The 16532-nt window shown below is 41.6% G+C and overlaps 7 protein-coding genes across 7 annotated transcripts; 3 read left to right on the top strand and 4 right to left on the bottom strand.

Moving 5' to 3' along the window:
- Positions 1–642: 642 nt before the first annotated feature.
- ATC70_010327 (uncharacterized protein) lies at positions 643–1124 on the bottom strand (the record flags this gene model as incomplete). Its single annotated transcript, XM_064829546.1, has 2 exons — positions 643–1021; positions 1078–1124. The coding sequence occupies 2 exons, from the start codon at positions 1122–1124 to the stop codon at positions 643–645; spliced, it is 426 nt and encodes a 141-aa protein (XP_064682048.1).
- A 275-nt stretch (positions 1125–1399) lies between these two features.
- Positions 1400–2430, top strand: SET3_1 (SET domain-containing protein 3; the record flags this gene model as incomplete). The annotated part of the gene is made up of 4 exons (XM_064829545.1): positions 1400–1435; positions 1488–1525; positions 1589–1861; positions 1923–2430. 4 exons carry the CDS (start codon positions 1400–1402, stop codon positions 2428–2430), a joined length of 855 nt encoding a protein of 284 aa, XP_064682047.1.
- A 950-nt stretch (positions 2431–3380) lies between these two features.
- On the top strand, positions 3381–9475 carry VIP1_1 (inositol hexakisphosphate and diphosphoinositol-pentakisphosphate kinase; the record flags this gene model as incomplete). The annotated part of the gene is made up of 3 exons (XM_064829544.1): positions 3381–3682; positions 4155–6015; positions 6086–9475. 3 exons carry the CDS (start codon positions 3381–3383, stop codon positions 9473–9475), a joined length of 5553 nt encoding a protein of 1850 aa, XP_064682046.1.
- A 2279-nt stretch (positions 9476–11754) lies between these two features.
- RPS5_1 (ribosomal protein S5) lies at positions 11755–12987 on the bottom strand (the record flags this gene model as incomplete). Its single annotated transcript, XM_064829543.1, has 6 exons — positions 11755–11876; positions 11934–12390; positions 12462–12619; positions 12684–12709; positions 12768–12781; positions 12859–12987. 6 exons carry the CDS (start codon positions 12985–12987, stop codon positions 11755–11757), a joined length of 906 nt encoding a protein of 301 aa, XP_064682045.1.
- Positions 12988–13622: 635 nt separating this feature from the next.
- On the bottom strand, positions 13623–14070 carry ATC70_010323 (uncharacterized protein; the record flags this gene model as incomplete). Its single annotated transcript, XM_064829542.1, has 3 exons — positions 13623–13654; positions 13709–13889; positions 13942–14070. 3 exons carry the CDS (start codon positions 14068–14070, stop codon positions 13623–13625), a joined length of 342 nt encoding a protein of 113 aa, XP_064682044.1.
- Positions 14071–14255: 185 nt separating this feature from the next.
- Positions 14256–14966, top strand: ATC70_010322 (uncharacterized protein; the record flags this gene model as incomplete). Its single annotated transcript, XM_064829541.1, has 1 exon — positions 14256–14966. The coding sequence occupies one exon, from the start codon at positions 14256–14258 to the stop codon at positions 14964–14966; it is 711 nt and encodes a 236-aa protein (XP_064682043.1).
- Positions 14967–15006: 40 nt separating this feature from the next.
- ATC70_010321 (uncharacterized protein) lies at positions 15007–16384 on the bottom strand (the record flags this gene model as incomplete). The annotated part of the gene is made up of 2 exons (XM_064829540.1): positions 15007–16127; positions 16186–16384. The coding sequence occupies 2 exons, from the start codon at positions 16382–16384 to the stop codon at positions 15007–15009; spliced, it is 1320 nt and encodes a 439-aa protein (XP_064682042.1).
- Between the last annotated feature and the right edge of the window lie 148 nt (positions 16385–16532).

Here is a 16532-nt window from a genome sequence, read left to right as displayed (position 1 = left end):
TCAATGCCAGCTGGTTGGGCATCATAGTCTTGAGCTCTTGTTAGCTTGCTAGGTACTAAAGAAACTTACATTCCATGAATCCAGAGCCACCCTAGGTCTATCTAAAGACGACATTGCTTACTCAACTTGGCCGTTAGTTTTGATAATATTGGTAGTTTACACACTTCTTGAACGATTGTGAATCAGTAAGATATATGCATTTTATATCAATGTCATCTCACTAATGAAGCATGGATCGCAAGCACGCACCCAGCCAACTCTCACTGCTGGTAGCTCATTACACACAATGTCAACCTGTCAAAATGCTGGGATCCAAACCAGGAAGCTCGTACAAGGAGCTGAAGCGTCCATACCAACAGCTATAAAGTGCATTCGAGCCTAGATCGCACGTCATTTGGTATCTTTAGGTTGCGAGTCTCTTGTTGCTCTGATAGAGCCCTTTCTCCATCAAATGATGCCCTATTCCAATCATAGAAGAATATGGAGGTCGGCCGTATAGTTGTGCATGTCGATAATTTGCGGCTGTGTTGAGTGCACTGTCAATTAGAACTATAAAATCATGCCCCCCCCCCTCGTCCCTTTTCTTCCCTTTCTTTTGGATGGTTTACTGTGTCTCTTGCTTTTATTTATATATTTGATAATCTACATGTACTTTTCTAAAAAGTTGTTCAATGGGCCCTGTTGTAGCTGTGTCCACATTGACATTCCTCTGCGTTGTACCCATCTACCGTTCAACTTCTTTGCATTTTTAGCATTGTTTCTGGTTCTTTGTCCACGCACAGGTAAGCTCATAGCGTGTCTTCTGCCGATAAAGTTATTGATGTTACGGTGATGCATAACTTGCTCTCTGACTTGTCTCTTCAAATCGGTTTCGATGGTCATGTTGGCCAAGGTGTTTGTTAACTCGTTGACTTGCACTTCGCTCAATTCAATCACTTTTAATGTGGGTGGAATAGATAATTTTTGACATAATTTAATGGCTGTGGGTTCGCCGATACCGTAAAAGTATTGGAGTGCAGTGCTGTTGAAATAGCGTAAGTATTACGGCAAAATGTCTGTATTTTCAAGCAAGCCTACCTTACTAATTTTCTATCAGGTAAATTGACACCAAGTAAGTGGAGCATCGTATTTGTATATCGCAAAAAATGAAAGAGAGAGGTAAGGGGAAAAACAACAAAAATAGGAAAGCAGGTTCAAATTCAAAGTCTGCGGACCCTAGTCGACAGGTAAAGGTGGCAACATTGGAGGAGGGGTTGGTAATTAATTCAAAGCCACTGCATCCAGCGCACACATCTCTGTTTGCTTTCAGGATTGCAGGATCAGAGTCACAGAAGGATTTTTCACATCAAGAGAATGAGCAACGAGAGAGGTTCCCTTCTTCTCATACAACGACTCAAAGATGTCTCGCCCAGAACACATTGCACCACCAGAGATCGTAAGTCGAGCATAGAATACAAGATGAACAGTCAACTCATATCCAATGACAGTTTTACGGTGATGATGAAGCCAGAAAATACACTGACAAGTAAAGTTAAATCAACAGGAGCTTCACAAGTTTGACAGATCTGACTGAAATGTTGCTCTTTAGCTCTCGTATCACTGCCATTCAAGCAGAAATGGCTTACCGTGCTCTGGAATTGTTGAATTTATCAGAAGGACCTAAATATTTGTTGGATATCGGATGTGGATCCGGCCTGAGTGGCGAGATTTTAGAGGAAGAAGGACACATTTGGGTTGGCATGGATATTTCACCATCCATGCTGGATGTAGCCAACGAGAGAGAAGTGGAAGGAGACTTATTTTTGCAAGATGCTGGACAAGGAGTAGCATTCAGACCTGGTACATTTGATGGCTGCATTAGGTGGGTACCATTATATTATGCTAATTGTATGCAATGCAAGATATTAATCTTAATACGATAGTGTATCCGTCCTTCAATGGCTTTGCAATGCAGATAAAGCCATCAACCGACCAAAAGCTAGACTTCAACGATTTTTCACAACATTATACGCATCATTGGATAAAGGAGCAAGAGCTGTATTCCAGTTTTATCCCGAGAATGATGACCAAATCCAGCTGATCATTGATGTCGCTACAAAATGTGGTTTTGAAGGTGGTTTACTGGTGGATTATCCCAACTCCAAAAAGGCCAAAAAGTACTATCTGTGTCTGTTTGCAGGTGTGCAATCCGGTGTCAAGAATCAAATGCCCAAGGCATTAGGTGAAGATGGAGAGATGCATCCCGATGAAGCTAGATCTATTCAATACGAGAAACGCAGACAAGTATCAAAAAAGAGAAAAGGCAATCGCAATGCAGTGAAAGGAAAAGAGTGGATTAATAACAAGAAGAAGGTGGCTCGTGATAGAGGTGATAAGGTGGTTGCAAATGATTCCAAATTCACTGGCAGAAAGAGAAAAGTTAGATTTTAACGCTCTGCTACCTATTTTGCTAATAAATGTATGGATAAACAGTGAAAAATCACGGACGATCAATGTGAAATTATTGTTAATACGACAAGTGTTAAGAGGACGATACGAAAAGCAATAATTCCTAGTTTCAGGCTCTGCTTATTAAACTACTCGGGGCTTCCTTGATCCATTGTTGATCTACACGCTCAAATTTCAGCGACTCATTTTTAAGAGTAAAAATGGCTATGGCTGTTGTTCATTGTTTTCGTTCCAACACTTTCATTTTTATATTCTTTTCGCAATTCTGTTTATGTCTTGTGGGTGCACTTGACCTACTTTTATGGTAGGCATTCTTTTATATTGATGTCATCTCTCTCTTGGATGGTATTTGGTCTACTCTAGTGGTGGACATTCAAGATGTGGATTGCTAACAACATCCTCGTGGTCACATATGGACAATCAGTATTCTTATGGTGGCGAGCAAACTTGTGTTAGCAGGTCTAAATGTTTGAAAATGAAAACCCTTTGATTTAGCTCTCTTTTAGTTTCTACTTAGTCTGAGGAGACACTTTCACAGTGATGCCTTATGCCGGTATATGTATTCCTCTATCATTTGAGATCCTTTCTCCAGATCAGTGCTTGATCAGCAATCATTTTCGTAAATATAAACTCTCGCCGAGTCTTTACATACTAAAAAAAGTGCCCTTTTAAACTGCATCGACATCTGAATGATTTTACTGGCCATTCAACGTTTACTGCACCATACATACGATTTTGACCTTTTTGTGCAAGATCACACAAGGAATAGATATAAATAGTCAATTAACGGGAACGGAGGAGCTTTTTTAAAAGATTTTACTCATATCTGAATTCTGTAAACCCTTATTTCTCTTTCCCTCTCTCTCTCTCTCTCTGTCTTTTTTTCTTTTCCTCACACATTTTGATCTGCTCAACATCACAACGTTGTTACCATGGCAACAACACACAACAAATTTGATCTATCCGATCAAGATCAAATCACAGAAGACGGCGTAACTCAGTGTCTGAAATACGGTTTCACCTCCAATGTGATTTATTCTCGCATCAGTGATTCAGCCATTGTAGCCATCAACCCTTACAAGCAAATGCCATCACATAGTTTACAATACGTTGCAGAATACAAAGACACCGGATCGGATGCTCTGGAGCCCTTACCAATGCACATCAACAAACTGACAAATCAAGCTTATTTGCACATGAGACGAACTGGCATCGATCAATCACTGATACTCAGGTAAGCATAGTGAAGATGTTGGTGTATATGTGTATGTGTATATATATATATATATATATATATGTGTGTGTGTGTGTGTGTGTGCGTGTTTGGGAGCATAAGGATAAGGATAAGGATAAGGATGAGGATGAGGCGTTGTTTTTTTTTTACGTTTTATTTTTTGTTTCTCTATTTGGGAGGGGTAAATGAATTGAACGAAAATGTGAAGGGGCTTTTATTGCATTCTCTTTTTCTGTGATGGGCTGTTGTACGAGAAAAACCAAATATCGGGAGATTATCAATGATGTTATCACTGTTGACAATATCGTGTTAATCCCCTTTGATTCATTTGATTATTCTCTTGCATACTTTTGTATTTTTCTTTGTCTTTGAGTGGCCTTGTCTCTGAGAAATTTAGAGTTCAAGGGGTTGGAAGGGAGGAGGAAATCGGGGAGGCAAAAAGAGCATGGTATTGACTCTGATTTCTTGATAGCGGTGAATCAGGCAGTGGCAAAACAGAGTCGTTCAAATCCATATTAAATCATCTGGTGCAGTTATCATCGCAAAAGAAGGAGACCAAGCTTCAAGCTCAAATCAGTAGCATTCAGACTGTGTTGGAGGCCTTTGGTAACGCTCGTACAGGACTAAACGAAAATGCTTCTCGTTTTGGCAAGTATCTGGAATTGCAATTTAATGAGCGGGGTCGCATGGTAGGTGCGAAACTCCTCAATTACCTAATAGACAAGTCTCGAGTTACTGAATGCCCTGCTCACGAACAAACATTTCACATCTTTTACCAACTGTTTGCTGGTGTGTCCAACGAGGAGAAGCAGATCTTGCAACTGGATGACGATGCAATGTACAGATATATACCCAGAAACATGGCGGCTGCGGGCGGTGAGGCTGGCCAGTTCCAGCATGTCAAGCAGGCGATGAAAGCACTCGGCATCAACAAAAAATACCAGGCAAGAATATGGCAGTTTTTGGCGTGTTTGCTTCATCTTGGCCAGCTCGAGTTTGTCGATGATTCGCTTGTACAGGAAGCTGCCTTTGTCAAGAATGCTGCTACGCTGGATCTCTGTGCCGACTTTCTTGGTGTGGACCCTAGAGCGTTGGAGAGTGTATTCACTTACAAGACACAGCTCATCAAGAAGGACATCACCACCTTGATCCTGGATTCGGCTGGTGCTGCTAGACAGAGAGACGAGATTGTCAGATCCTTGTACTCCTTGCTGTTCACATGGCTGGTGGAATACATAAACACAAAACTATGCAGTGACTCTGTGCACAACTTTATTGGCATCCTAGATTTGCCGGGACCTCGATTACACCAAACGTCCAACAGCTTCAACTCTTTCTGTGTCAACATTGCCAACGAGCGTCTTCAGCATTTCTGCCAGCGTTCCATCTTTGAAGTCGATGTAGAAGAGTACCGCATGGAAGGATTGACAGTACAGGATGTGCCCTATTTCAACAACTTGCCCTGCGTGGAGCTATTGACTCGTCCAAAGCACGGCTTGTCCGACCTCGTGAACCATCATGCCAAGTCAGCATCGTCCACTGACACAGCCATGGTCGACTCCTTTGTCAAATACAACAACACACACGCTTCCTTTGGCACCAAGCAAGCAGACACAGGATCACGACTCTTTACCATCCAGCATTTTGCAGGCCAAGTAGCTTACAGTCCTCACCATTTTTTAGAATCCAACAAGGACATGCTGAATGCTGATTTAGTACAACTGATTCGTGGTAGTGACACATCTCCAGCCTCATACAATAGTTTTGCTTTGGAATTGTTCGCCAACGACTCTATTCACACAGAAAATCACCCCAAGCAGACTACAGCCATCTTGAATGCACAACAGCCCAGCGGTCCCTTGCGTGGCCCTTCGATGCGTCGCTCCAAATCCACCAAGCGCAGAAGATCCACCTTGGAGCCTACACCAGAAGAAGGCGTCTCATCAGCAGCTACACCGTCCAGAAAGAACCACGTCTCCACTGTACTATCCCAGCTTAACAAGGCCATGGATGAGCTATTCAGCACACTGGATGAGACAGTGCCTTGGTTCGTCTTTTGTGTCAAGCCAAACGACAATGCAGCACCCAATCAATTCGACAGCAATCGTGTTCGATCTCAAGTCAGGGCTTGGGGCATCCCTCAAATCTGTCAGCGCTTAAAGATGCAATATACCAGTTTCCTCTTCCACGATGAGTTTTTGCAGAGATACGCTACAGCACTAGAGAACCGCGGTCTGGAGCAATCAAGCAGCAGCGATGTCAAGCAACAGTGCCAAGCAGCCATTGCTCTGTTTGGATGGTCCACTGCACAAGCCACGATTGGTGAAACAAAGGTATGTGCTGGTGTATTAGTGTGATGTATATATATATATATATATATATTCATACGTCTTGTAATTCTAGATCTTTTTGAGCGAGTCTGTCTGGCAAGGACTAGAAGATGGCTTGCGTACCGCTGAAAAGGCTGATCAAAGGAAGCTCAAGGACGAAAAGAGAGTAACCGAAAACATGGCTACACTGGCTGCTCCACCTATGATGAACATGGAGAGAGATCAGAGCTCTGATACCCTGTCGCAAGTCTCTTTTGGCTCCAACACCGAGTTCCTGCTGCCTGCTGGCGGTGCTGCTCAATCTGACTACAATCTATCTGACCCTCGTCGATACGATCATGCTGCTGCCGCTGCTGCTGCTGCTGGCTTACCGTTACCTAGAGGTGCTGGCGGTTCTGGCTCCATCTACACGGATGACCAACGCTCTTTCCTCTCTGATGACGACTATCACAACTATCAACAACCAAGCAGCTACCATGAAACTGACTCGCAATACGGCGGATCTGATTTCTATGGCCGCCAAGCTACTCCTGAAATGAAGCAAATTTTGACAACGGCTGTTGTGGAAGAAGAGGCACCAGAGGAGGACGAAAAGATGTCTCGTGCTCGTAAACATTGGCTCAATTTTGTGTGGTTCATGACTTGGTGGATTCCAACTGTCTTTTTGGTCATGTGTGGTAAGCTGAAGCGTCCTGACATCCAGATTGCATGGCGTGAAAAGATGACTCTGTGTCTCTGTATCTTCCTGACATCTGGCTTCATCATCTGGTTCTTGGTCTTTTTTGGCACCATTGTCTGTCCTCATCAAGATGTGTTCTCGACATCCGAACTACAAAGCCATGCTAGTAAGGACAATGCCTATGTCGCTATTCGTGGTGAAGTGTTTGATTTAACCAAGTTTGCCCCTCACCATTGGGCCAGTCAAGTGATTCCTCAAGACGCTGTGTTGGAGTACGGTGGCAAAGACGCTTCTTCCTTGTTCCCTGTGCAAGTGTCTGCTCTGTGTCAAGGCACGACGGGCACTGTGTCTCCCTATGTCTCTCTTGATTTCAACCCTAATCTCACGGATACCAATGCGCAATACCACAACTTTTTGCCAGACACAGCTGATCCTCGTCCAGATTGGTACTTTCAACAAATGACCTATCTTCGCAAGAACTATAAACTGGGTGCTATGGGCTATACACCAAAGGATATCGCTACACAAGCTGCCAACCAGGTGGACATGTCTGGCATCAAAACCACACGTCAATGGGCCATCTTGAACGGCAATGTCTATGATCTCACGTACTACATCTTGGGCGGTCGTCGCTTTAACTTGCCTGCAGGTGTCAGTGCTCCTGACAGCAACGAGCTCAACTTTTTGGATAATGCGGTTGTCACTCTGTTTAGTCAAAAGGCTGGTCAAGACATCACAGACAGCTGGAATGCACTCCCCCTGGATGCTGACCTCAAATATCGTCAAGAAGTATGTCTGAGAAACCTCTACTACGCCGGTGGTGTCGATCAGCGTAACTCTGCTCGCTGTCTGTTTGCTGAATACTTGCTGCTGATCATCACTGTGTTCTTGTGTCTGGTCATCGTCTTCAAGTTCTTGGCTGCTTTGCAATTCCGTACGCGTCGTGAGCCTGAAAAGCATGAAAAGTTTGTCATTTGTCAAGTGCCTTGTTATACTGAAGGCGAAGACGAACTAAAGAAGACTATTGATTCCATCAGTGCTTTACAATATGACGACAAGCGCAAGCTATTGTTCATTATCTGTGATGGTATGATTATTGGTGGTGGCAATGATCGTCCTACGCCTCGTATCGTGCTTGACATCCTGGGTGTGGACCCCAACATTGATCCTGAGCCACTCTCCTTCTTTTCTGTCGGTGAAGGCCAAAAGCAGCACAACATGGGCAAAGTGTACTCTGGTCTCTATGAGTGTCGTGGCCATGTTGTCCCTTACATTGTCGTCTCCAAGGTGGGCAAACCAAGCGAAAGACAAAAGCCTGGTAATCGTGGTAAGCGTGATAGTCAGTTGATCTTGATGAGCTTCTTGAACAAGGTCCATTTCAACTCTCCCATGACACCCTTTGAACTGGAACTGTACCATCAAATCAAGAATGTGATTGGCGTGAATCCTAGTTTCTATGAGTTTGTACTGATGGTGGATGCGGATACCGAGGTCATGGCGGATGGTTTGAATCGTATGGTATCTGTGTTTGCTCATGACTCCAAGATTATTGGTCTTTGTGGCGAAACGGTCTTGTCAAATGAAAAGGACAGTTGGGTTACCATGATCCAAGTCTACGAGTACTTTATCTCCCATTATCTGATCAAAGCGTTTGAGTCTCTGTTTGGCACTGTCACTTGTCTACCAGGCTGTTTCTGTATGTATCGTATTCGTGCTCCTCAAAAGAACCAACCTCTGCTCATTTCCAATCAAATCATTGATGACTATGCTATCAACAAGGTAGACACACTGCACAAGAAAAACTTGCTCCATTTGGGTGAAGATCGTTACTTGACTACCTTGATTTTAAAGCATTTCCCCAACTACAAGACCAAGTTTGTATCGGATGCCAAGTGTGCTACTGTTGCTCCTGATCAATGGAGCGTCCTGCTCTCTCAACGTCGTCGCTGGATCAACTCTACCATCCACAACTTGGGTGAATTGGTCTTTTTGCCTCAGTTGTGTGGTTTCTGCTGTTTCTCTATGCGATTTGTAGTCATGCTCGATTTGCTCAGTACGTTGGTGCAACCCGCTATTGTTGGCTATCTGGTGTATCTCATCTACATGTTGGCTACGTCGACCTCTGGTGTTCCTGTCATGTCCATCATCACCATTGCTGGTGTGTACGGTTTGCAAGCCATCATCTTCTTGCTGCACAGAAAATGGGAACACATTATTTGGATGATTGTCTCAATCTTTGCTATTCCAGTGTTTTCTTTTATGATTCCCATTTACTCCTACTGGCATTTTGATGATTTCTCTTGGGGTAACACGCGTGTTGTCATGGGTGACAAGGGCAGAAAACTTGTCATGGCTGACGAGGGCAAATTTGATCGTAGAAGCATACCCGTTATGACATGGGACGAGTATGAGAAGAGCATGTATGACGATGACATGAACGCTGGTGGTGGTTATTTTAATGACAATGCCTCTGTGGGTTCTCATGGCTCTCAACGCTCTGGTTACAGCCAAGGCACTTATTATAGCCAACAAAGCTACATCAGTAGACCCGGTGGTGGAATGCAGCAGCAATACAATCCAATGGCAGCAAGCAACCAATCTTTTATGATGCAGCCTCCATCCGTCAGAACAGCCTCACCTGCATTTAATACGAATTTACCACCGTATCCGTCATCCACGCCTGGCTATTCCACACCGCCTCTTCCTGCGCAACAAATGTCTAATTATCAAGCACCACATCCTCCTCCTGGTCAATATACTAGATCTCAATCGCCTTTCCATTAAGGCCCGTATATACATTTACTTTTTCAAAGACCTGTTTTCTTATATACTCTTTTGCATATATTCAATTTCATATAACCAAGTATCAAAAATAAATAAATTCATCGATATTTGCTGGTATACTACTAAATCATGAAACTAAGGGTGCTGTTGATAGCATCATCTGTCTGACGGAGGAGCCTTTGTTGCTTGCATTTGGGATTCAAATGAATCGTATTTCATTTTTGGTGTCTACTCCCTTTTGTATGAAAGGTTTGTATGTATTTGATGGCATATCATTCTATAGGCTTCTCACCTTTTGACACTACGTATTCGAGACGGTTCATAGACTAATCAAGGTATGGCCATTATACCACGCTTCCATTTTAAAAATGACCTTTCAAATTCGTAAATGTGATGTCTACACTTGCAAAGGTTAAACGGAGATTCAATTTCTACTGTTCTGAATGATGATCCATGGGATTCCGAAATCTATCGACTTTAAAATTACGCGTTTCTTGATAGTAAACGCCCCTCCAAACCTATATAAAACTTGTAGAAAATTTAAAGGAAAATACAATGGTATTTATATCAAGTGTCTGGTGTACATTTTCTATCTGATATTTGATACGATTGTTTTTGCAATCTTTTGACTGTTTTCAAAAGATTAATCATTATCTGTCATCAAAACATTTTGTTAAGCATTACTAGACATTGTAGGTCAAAACATTTCCTATCGAATGAGCTATTGCTTGAAGTTTTGGCATGAATCTATCATGAAATATTGACAATATTGTCCTGACCAAAAAAATCGTCATCAGATTTTTTGCTTACTATCACAGGTAAATTTTGAACAAAAATCCATGATTTTGCACGATACCTTTTTTTGGCCGTATCTCGACAAATACTCATCAGATTCGCACAAAGTAAAGACCATTCAATAGTTCTACGTTATATCCATCATTATGTGGGGTTTTTAGGTACCAGGTGTATCTTCCCTTTATGAATTCGCTCAAAATTTTATATTTTATGAGCTACAAGCAGGAGATATTCAACTTTTTTTATATTTATCTATAATAACCATACCAACGTATAGAGAATTGAAAAAGAAACAGAAGCTATTAAGCTTGAAGCTCATGTTCACTTAGTAAAATCAACCGGTACGGCCCTTTGAAATTTGTCCATTTTCACTCTTTTTCCTCCTTACTCATCGACATCATTCTCAGCAAGCCCAAATACAACACTCCCTAATCAACAAAAGTACCCTCTACAACTTTTACTACCCATACATTCCACATTCATATAGTAATTTAAAAGGTTTTACTAGCAGCATCTCTTCAAAATTAACTGCTTTCTAAAATCTCCCTTTTCTCAACAACCATGCAATCTACGCAAATTTCAATTACACCATCGTTTAGAGGGCAAAAAACTGGTATAGGAACATGCTAGTCTCAAGGCTCTAGCGTCACTTTTTCAAAAATCGATGTTCGATCGTCCAAAAGTTGAAAACCTCAAAATCAAAAAGCATTTTGTACATCCAGGTCCTCATAGATAAAAAAAATTAAAATCATATCAAACTGAAATATGTTGTAGAATAATGATATTGGAGCAACTTCTAAGTGAGAATATTATATTGGAAATGCCTACTTGATGAGCTAATCGACATGGGGGGATGTTGTTTTTAAGCGAGGAGAGTATACATACTTTAAATTGGAAAAGCTATTACTCTAGACTAAAGCAAGCAACAGTTGTCTAGTTTTAGCAACTAAATTCTTCAACATGTCAAGTATCTATTGATAATTTGACACCAGCAAGTTAATATGGCCCTTTTGGTGCGCTCCTATTTTTAAAATGCTTGGTCAAATTCATGCTTGGGTGGTGTACACATGCGAAGGCTAAACGAAGATTGAACTTTTATTGTTCTGAATGAGGATCCATGGGGTTCCGAAATCTGTCGACTTCAAAATTACTTGATTCTTGATAGTAACCCTCCCTTTAAACTTATATGAAACTTGTGAAGAATTGCAAGGAGAATGCAATGGTATGTATATCAAGTGTTTGGTGTATATTGTTCAACGTAGTAATACATGTCTTTCTTTAAACCACTTTAAAATATCTGAGAACAGGCTTACTTATATGCGGTCCTTTGTTCTCAAATCAGTGTATAGTATTTCAAACAAGATACATGTATGGAATATGTGCATTGGTGAGCGTCACTCGTAATGCAATGCTAGCTTGCAAGCTGCTACATGTGATGCAAATGTTTCGATCATGTCAAATTATTATTTATTGGTGTAGGCTATCTAAAAGCAGCAGCAGATTCGGGAGCATAGTTCATGCAGTGGGCTTTTACGACGTCTGGAATTGTTTTCTTCATCATAGTCTCCTGCTGTATGATTATCCCCATATTCTCTGTTCAAATCCACTAAAAACGGCATATCATGAGTACAACAACCTTTCAAGTATTCACCAAACTACTTACCACTTGCATAAGGCCTAATAACAGCGGGCATGTCATAAGATGGTCGACCATCAATGATTCTATGCTGTGAAAGTGGTTGTTGGGATTGCTGAGCGGGTGACACCTCTTCTTCGCCATTCACTGTAACACGCTGACGTCCATCACCATAATCCTCGATAATCCGAGTTCCGTTGGCATCAATAATCTTGGTGATTGTATGTTTATGTCCATTCACGATGCTTGTTGTTGTTGACATTGTTCTTGATGCCCCCGATACACCATTCATATTGTAAATGTTGTTGCTGATGTTGCTCGCATTGCGTGGATGATCAAAGGGAGACGTAAATGGATCATGTATCATAGACGCACGGATACCACTCGAAGCTATACCGCCGCCCAGAAAGGGGTCTTCCATGAACAATTTGAACGGATCTTGGCCATTAAAGAACTGGTTGAATATGTCATCTGGGGTTCGAAACTGTAAGCGTTAAAATGTGGTTAGTTTTTTACACACGTACAAAAACTTTTTAGTGCGTTTTTCTATATTACCTGAAATGTGGCAAAGAGCGGATCACGTCCAAATGTTCTTGTTCTTGTAGAAGATGTGGTTGTGGAAGTAAATGGCTGCGATGTTGTGTAGTGATCTTGTTGATTCAGGCCATCGGCATCCTCACTGGCCTCGTTGTCGTATAATCGTCTCTTTTCAGCTAAGATATACAAGTTTTAAAGTTTAATAAATTCAAGGGTTTTCATCAGACAATGATACGTTACGATCAGACAAGATTTGATAGGCTTCACTACAGACATTACAATCATTCAGTACACTTCATCTTACAGGAAGAGTGTATCGGTTACCTTACGCTTTTAAACTGTTTGCATACATGTAATAAGCAATTGTGAGTCTATGGCTGGACGATGCTTGACAGTGATTTTTACAGAAAATTACCTTTTCAGCAGCACCAGGCTCATGATTCTTATCGGGATGATATTTAAGAGCGAGCTTTCTATATGCCTTCTTGATATCTTCTTCTGAAGCATCTGGCGTAATCTCGAGCACGTTGTAGAAATCCATCATGTAAAGCAAGAAAGAGAGAGAGAGAGAGAGAGAGAGAGAAAAAAAAAAGAGAACAGTAGAAAAGAAAAGGAGAAGGTTCAGCTGAAATATGCGGTTTTATATATATATATTCAAGCCTAATACGGAAATTGGCTTTGAAACAGAATGTAGTTCTTGATCGTAAATGTCAAAACCTGATGATATCCAAGAGATATAAATATACAACTGAATGCTCACCAGATCTGATGTTATAAAAAAATATACACCGTATTTTGTCATTGGGTCAATAAAGGGTCAATAAACGTACTTTAGACTTTCAAGTATGACATACTCTAGCTTAAGCATTCATGTTGAATCCAGTGGAGGAATGCTGTGTTATAGCGGGTTGGATTCAAGAGCAGCTGCCTCTGTCGTTTTATTGGATCGGTGCACGTTATGAAGGGATGCTGTTACATGTTACATGTTGCTCTGGCCTCGGGAATTTTTGCCCTGTGTCTCTCTCCTTGTCGTTCGCTCGCTCTCTTTTTGCAGAAAGAATCAGTTGTAACAATTAGTTTATTGTGATTTATGAACGGAGACTAAATGGAGAAGATGATGAAGGGATGAACAGAATAGAAAACCTTTTTTTTTTTTTTTTTTTTTTTTTAGATTTCTTGTTAAATATGTAACGGAAGCCTTAATACGGAATCTATGCAAATCAATCAGTAGCTGCTGTATACAAGCACCCAAACGATGAGCTTACCCTTGTAGTGAGCGGTATATAAGAAGCAGGTGATTGTGTCCAATTCCTTTACTGCTTGGTTTGCGAAATGGCGAGATACAGAGGCAGCCAATTCTTCTTTACTGGCCTTTGATTTCGCTTTGATCTTGTGCACCCGAGCATATTTGCGAAGAACCGAGATATCCATCGAATTAAAGTCAATCTATAGCACAAGTATTTAGCGGTGCTGCCTGCGATACATGGTAGATACCAACTGTCTGAAATTCCTTTCCAACATTGGACTCTGCTGCTCTTCTCTTCTTTTCACGCTCTCTGTCTCTGTCGGACACTTGACTGATGCCGTTTGTTGGAGTAGATTGCGATGGCTTCTGCTTTACGCCCATTGCGATTTTATCAATTCAGGGAAAATGTGGATAAAGGAAGAAGAAGAAGAAAACAAAAAAGGCACCTGTGATTGGAATAGACAGGAGGAGAGAAACAAGTTTTTGTGACTCGAGAAGAAAGAGAGGGTGGGGGGGGGCGTGATGGAACAAAGTTTTGCTCTTCTTTTTCCACTTTTTGAATTCAAATGACATCCATAGGCGCAAAACGAAAGACATCTGATCAAGAACACCAAGACGACATTACACCAACATGCACCATTTGCCTCCAAGGCTACTCCAACAGAACGTTTCTTCGGCCATGCTATCACTCATTCTGTTTCTATTGCATTCGGCATTGGATAAACATTGCTTCGTCAGTGTGCCCGATATGCCGGCAGTCTATTCATTCATTAGTGTACAACATAGACGACGAAGAAAACACATTTGACGAGTACTATCTCAAAGACAAGGGAAACAGGAAACAGCACGATCCACCGCTGTACAAGAAAAAGTATACTTCGCCAGAAGAAAGACTACGGATTGAACGAAGAAACGTATACAAAGGCATGATGCAACCTGACAGATATCCTGATCCACTGCCTCGGCATGCTGATTTTACAGTCATCACGCCCGAATACATACCAAGAGCTCGAATATTTCTGCAAAACGAGTTGAAAATCATTGTGGGCGTAGACGCATATGATGACTTCCTGCAAGATCACTTTGTAAAGATACTATTAATACCCTACCAGCAGCATTTGAATTCCATGTTTGATGATGAGCATGTCATTCAAAGCCTGTCTGAATGGCTGGACGACGATAAGCAAGTAGCAACGAGGCTGCTGAATGAACTCATAGCTTACTTGAAGTCTGGTCTATCATACAAGCATTTTATTTCTTCTGCAACATACAAATAAACTATTGTACATATAATATATATATATATATATATATAATCTAGTAAATGTCATCATAACTTGGTAATGATCTTGATGAATAACGCTGCTGTCTATAGTCTTGTTGGCTCTCATCATCTTCGTCACTACTGTTGCTACCAGTTACCACGGCCGCTGCTGCTGCTGCTGCTGCTGCTGCTGCTGTTGTTGTTGTTGTTGTTGTTGTTGTTGTTGTGATGCTACTATAGCTGGGCAATCCACTATTTCTGGGTATGATATCATGATGCCTCCTTTGTGCCATTAAATGGATGATTTGATTTCCAATTGTAGCAGATTCTGTTGAACGTCTAATCAATGCCATCATTAAGGCCGGATCGTATGGCATGGTTCTCCAAGTCTCTTCATATGCCGGAAGTCCACCAATTGAATTTGTAATAGCAATGATCACAGGTAATACAGCCCTTAGTTCAGAAATATGACCATCTTCATTTTCAATTGACATGATGAATTTAAGTTTATGTCGCACTCTGACAGAATCATTATGCGCATCACACTGAATGTCCATTAGACTCTCCGGCACTTTAATATGCATGACAGTTGACCATAGACTCTGCTGCTCTTGCTCCTGTTGCTCTTGATCTCTTCTTGTATAGTGGATAATGCGACCGTGGGATTTGTTCTTGCCATTGAACCAACCATTAATAGCACGGCAAGTCATGTACTCTTTGAACGTACACGATATATAACGGACTTGTAAATTCGGTGCTAATGGTAGTGCTTGGATCGAGACAGGTATCGTATCACCATGGCTGTAGACCTTGGTAGGCAATGTAATTTCATAGTCCAGTTTGTCAGCCCAGTGATTTGCCACAGTAACAGGATCCAGATAATCGGTCGAGAGAGATAGTTTTTGTCTGGACAGGTGGATGCTCTGACGGGCAGTGTAGTTTGGCAAGAGGAAGCTTGATCGCTCAGCTACTGCTTTGAGCTGGTATTGTACGAGGTAGTACTTGGCCACATGGGTTGACTCCGGCAGCGTACCAGGTAAGACTAATTCAAATTCATACGAGTGGTGTCCAGCCTCAAGTAGATGATGTTTGTTGTGCGCCTGTAATGGTAAAAATGACCATTTGTGATTGATGAGGATTTGCTGATCACTGTATTTACGCTCATAGCCATTCCCTAATACTGACATGTGTGTATGAATTTCACTGGAGGATGCGCAAAAGGGGATACTTACATTGATTCCAGCTGACGGAGATAGTGCCATAGAACGAGAGCATCATTGATTTGACGCTTGTTGGTTTCGTTAAGCGTAGACTCACGGCACCTCTCAAGACACAGCCAGGCGATTCGGTTGACGAGCCGTACATGACTAATTGATCGCTTTCTAGGTGGATTTTCAACTTTGCGTTTGATTTAGTAGCTGTTCTTCCCATTGTGTGATGATTTGATGTGAAAAAGTGTAAAAAGAGAGAGAGAGAGAGAGAGAGAGAGAAAGAGAAAGAGGGAAGTGTATAGAATTTTTCCAGTTTTATTATGCAACAATGAAATATTCTCATTGAAATTATCTGTGGATATGAATCG

This window comes from Mucor velutinosus (assembly GCF_035048745.1).
Source record: "Mucor velutinosus strain NIH1002 chromosome Unknown tig00001564, whole genome shotgun sequence".
Classification (NCBI taxonomy): Eukaryota; Fungi; Mucoromycota; class Mucoromycetes; order Mucorales; family Mucoraceae; genus Mucor; species Mucor velutinosus.
The sequence above is the reverse complement of the archived record's forward strand: the minus strand, read 5'-3'. Positions and strand labels throughout refer to the sequence as shown.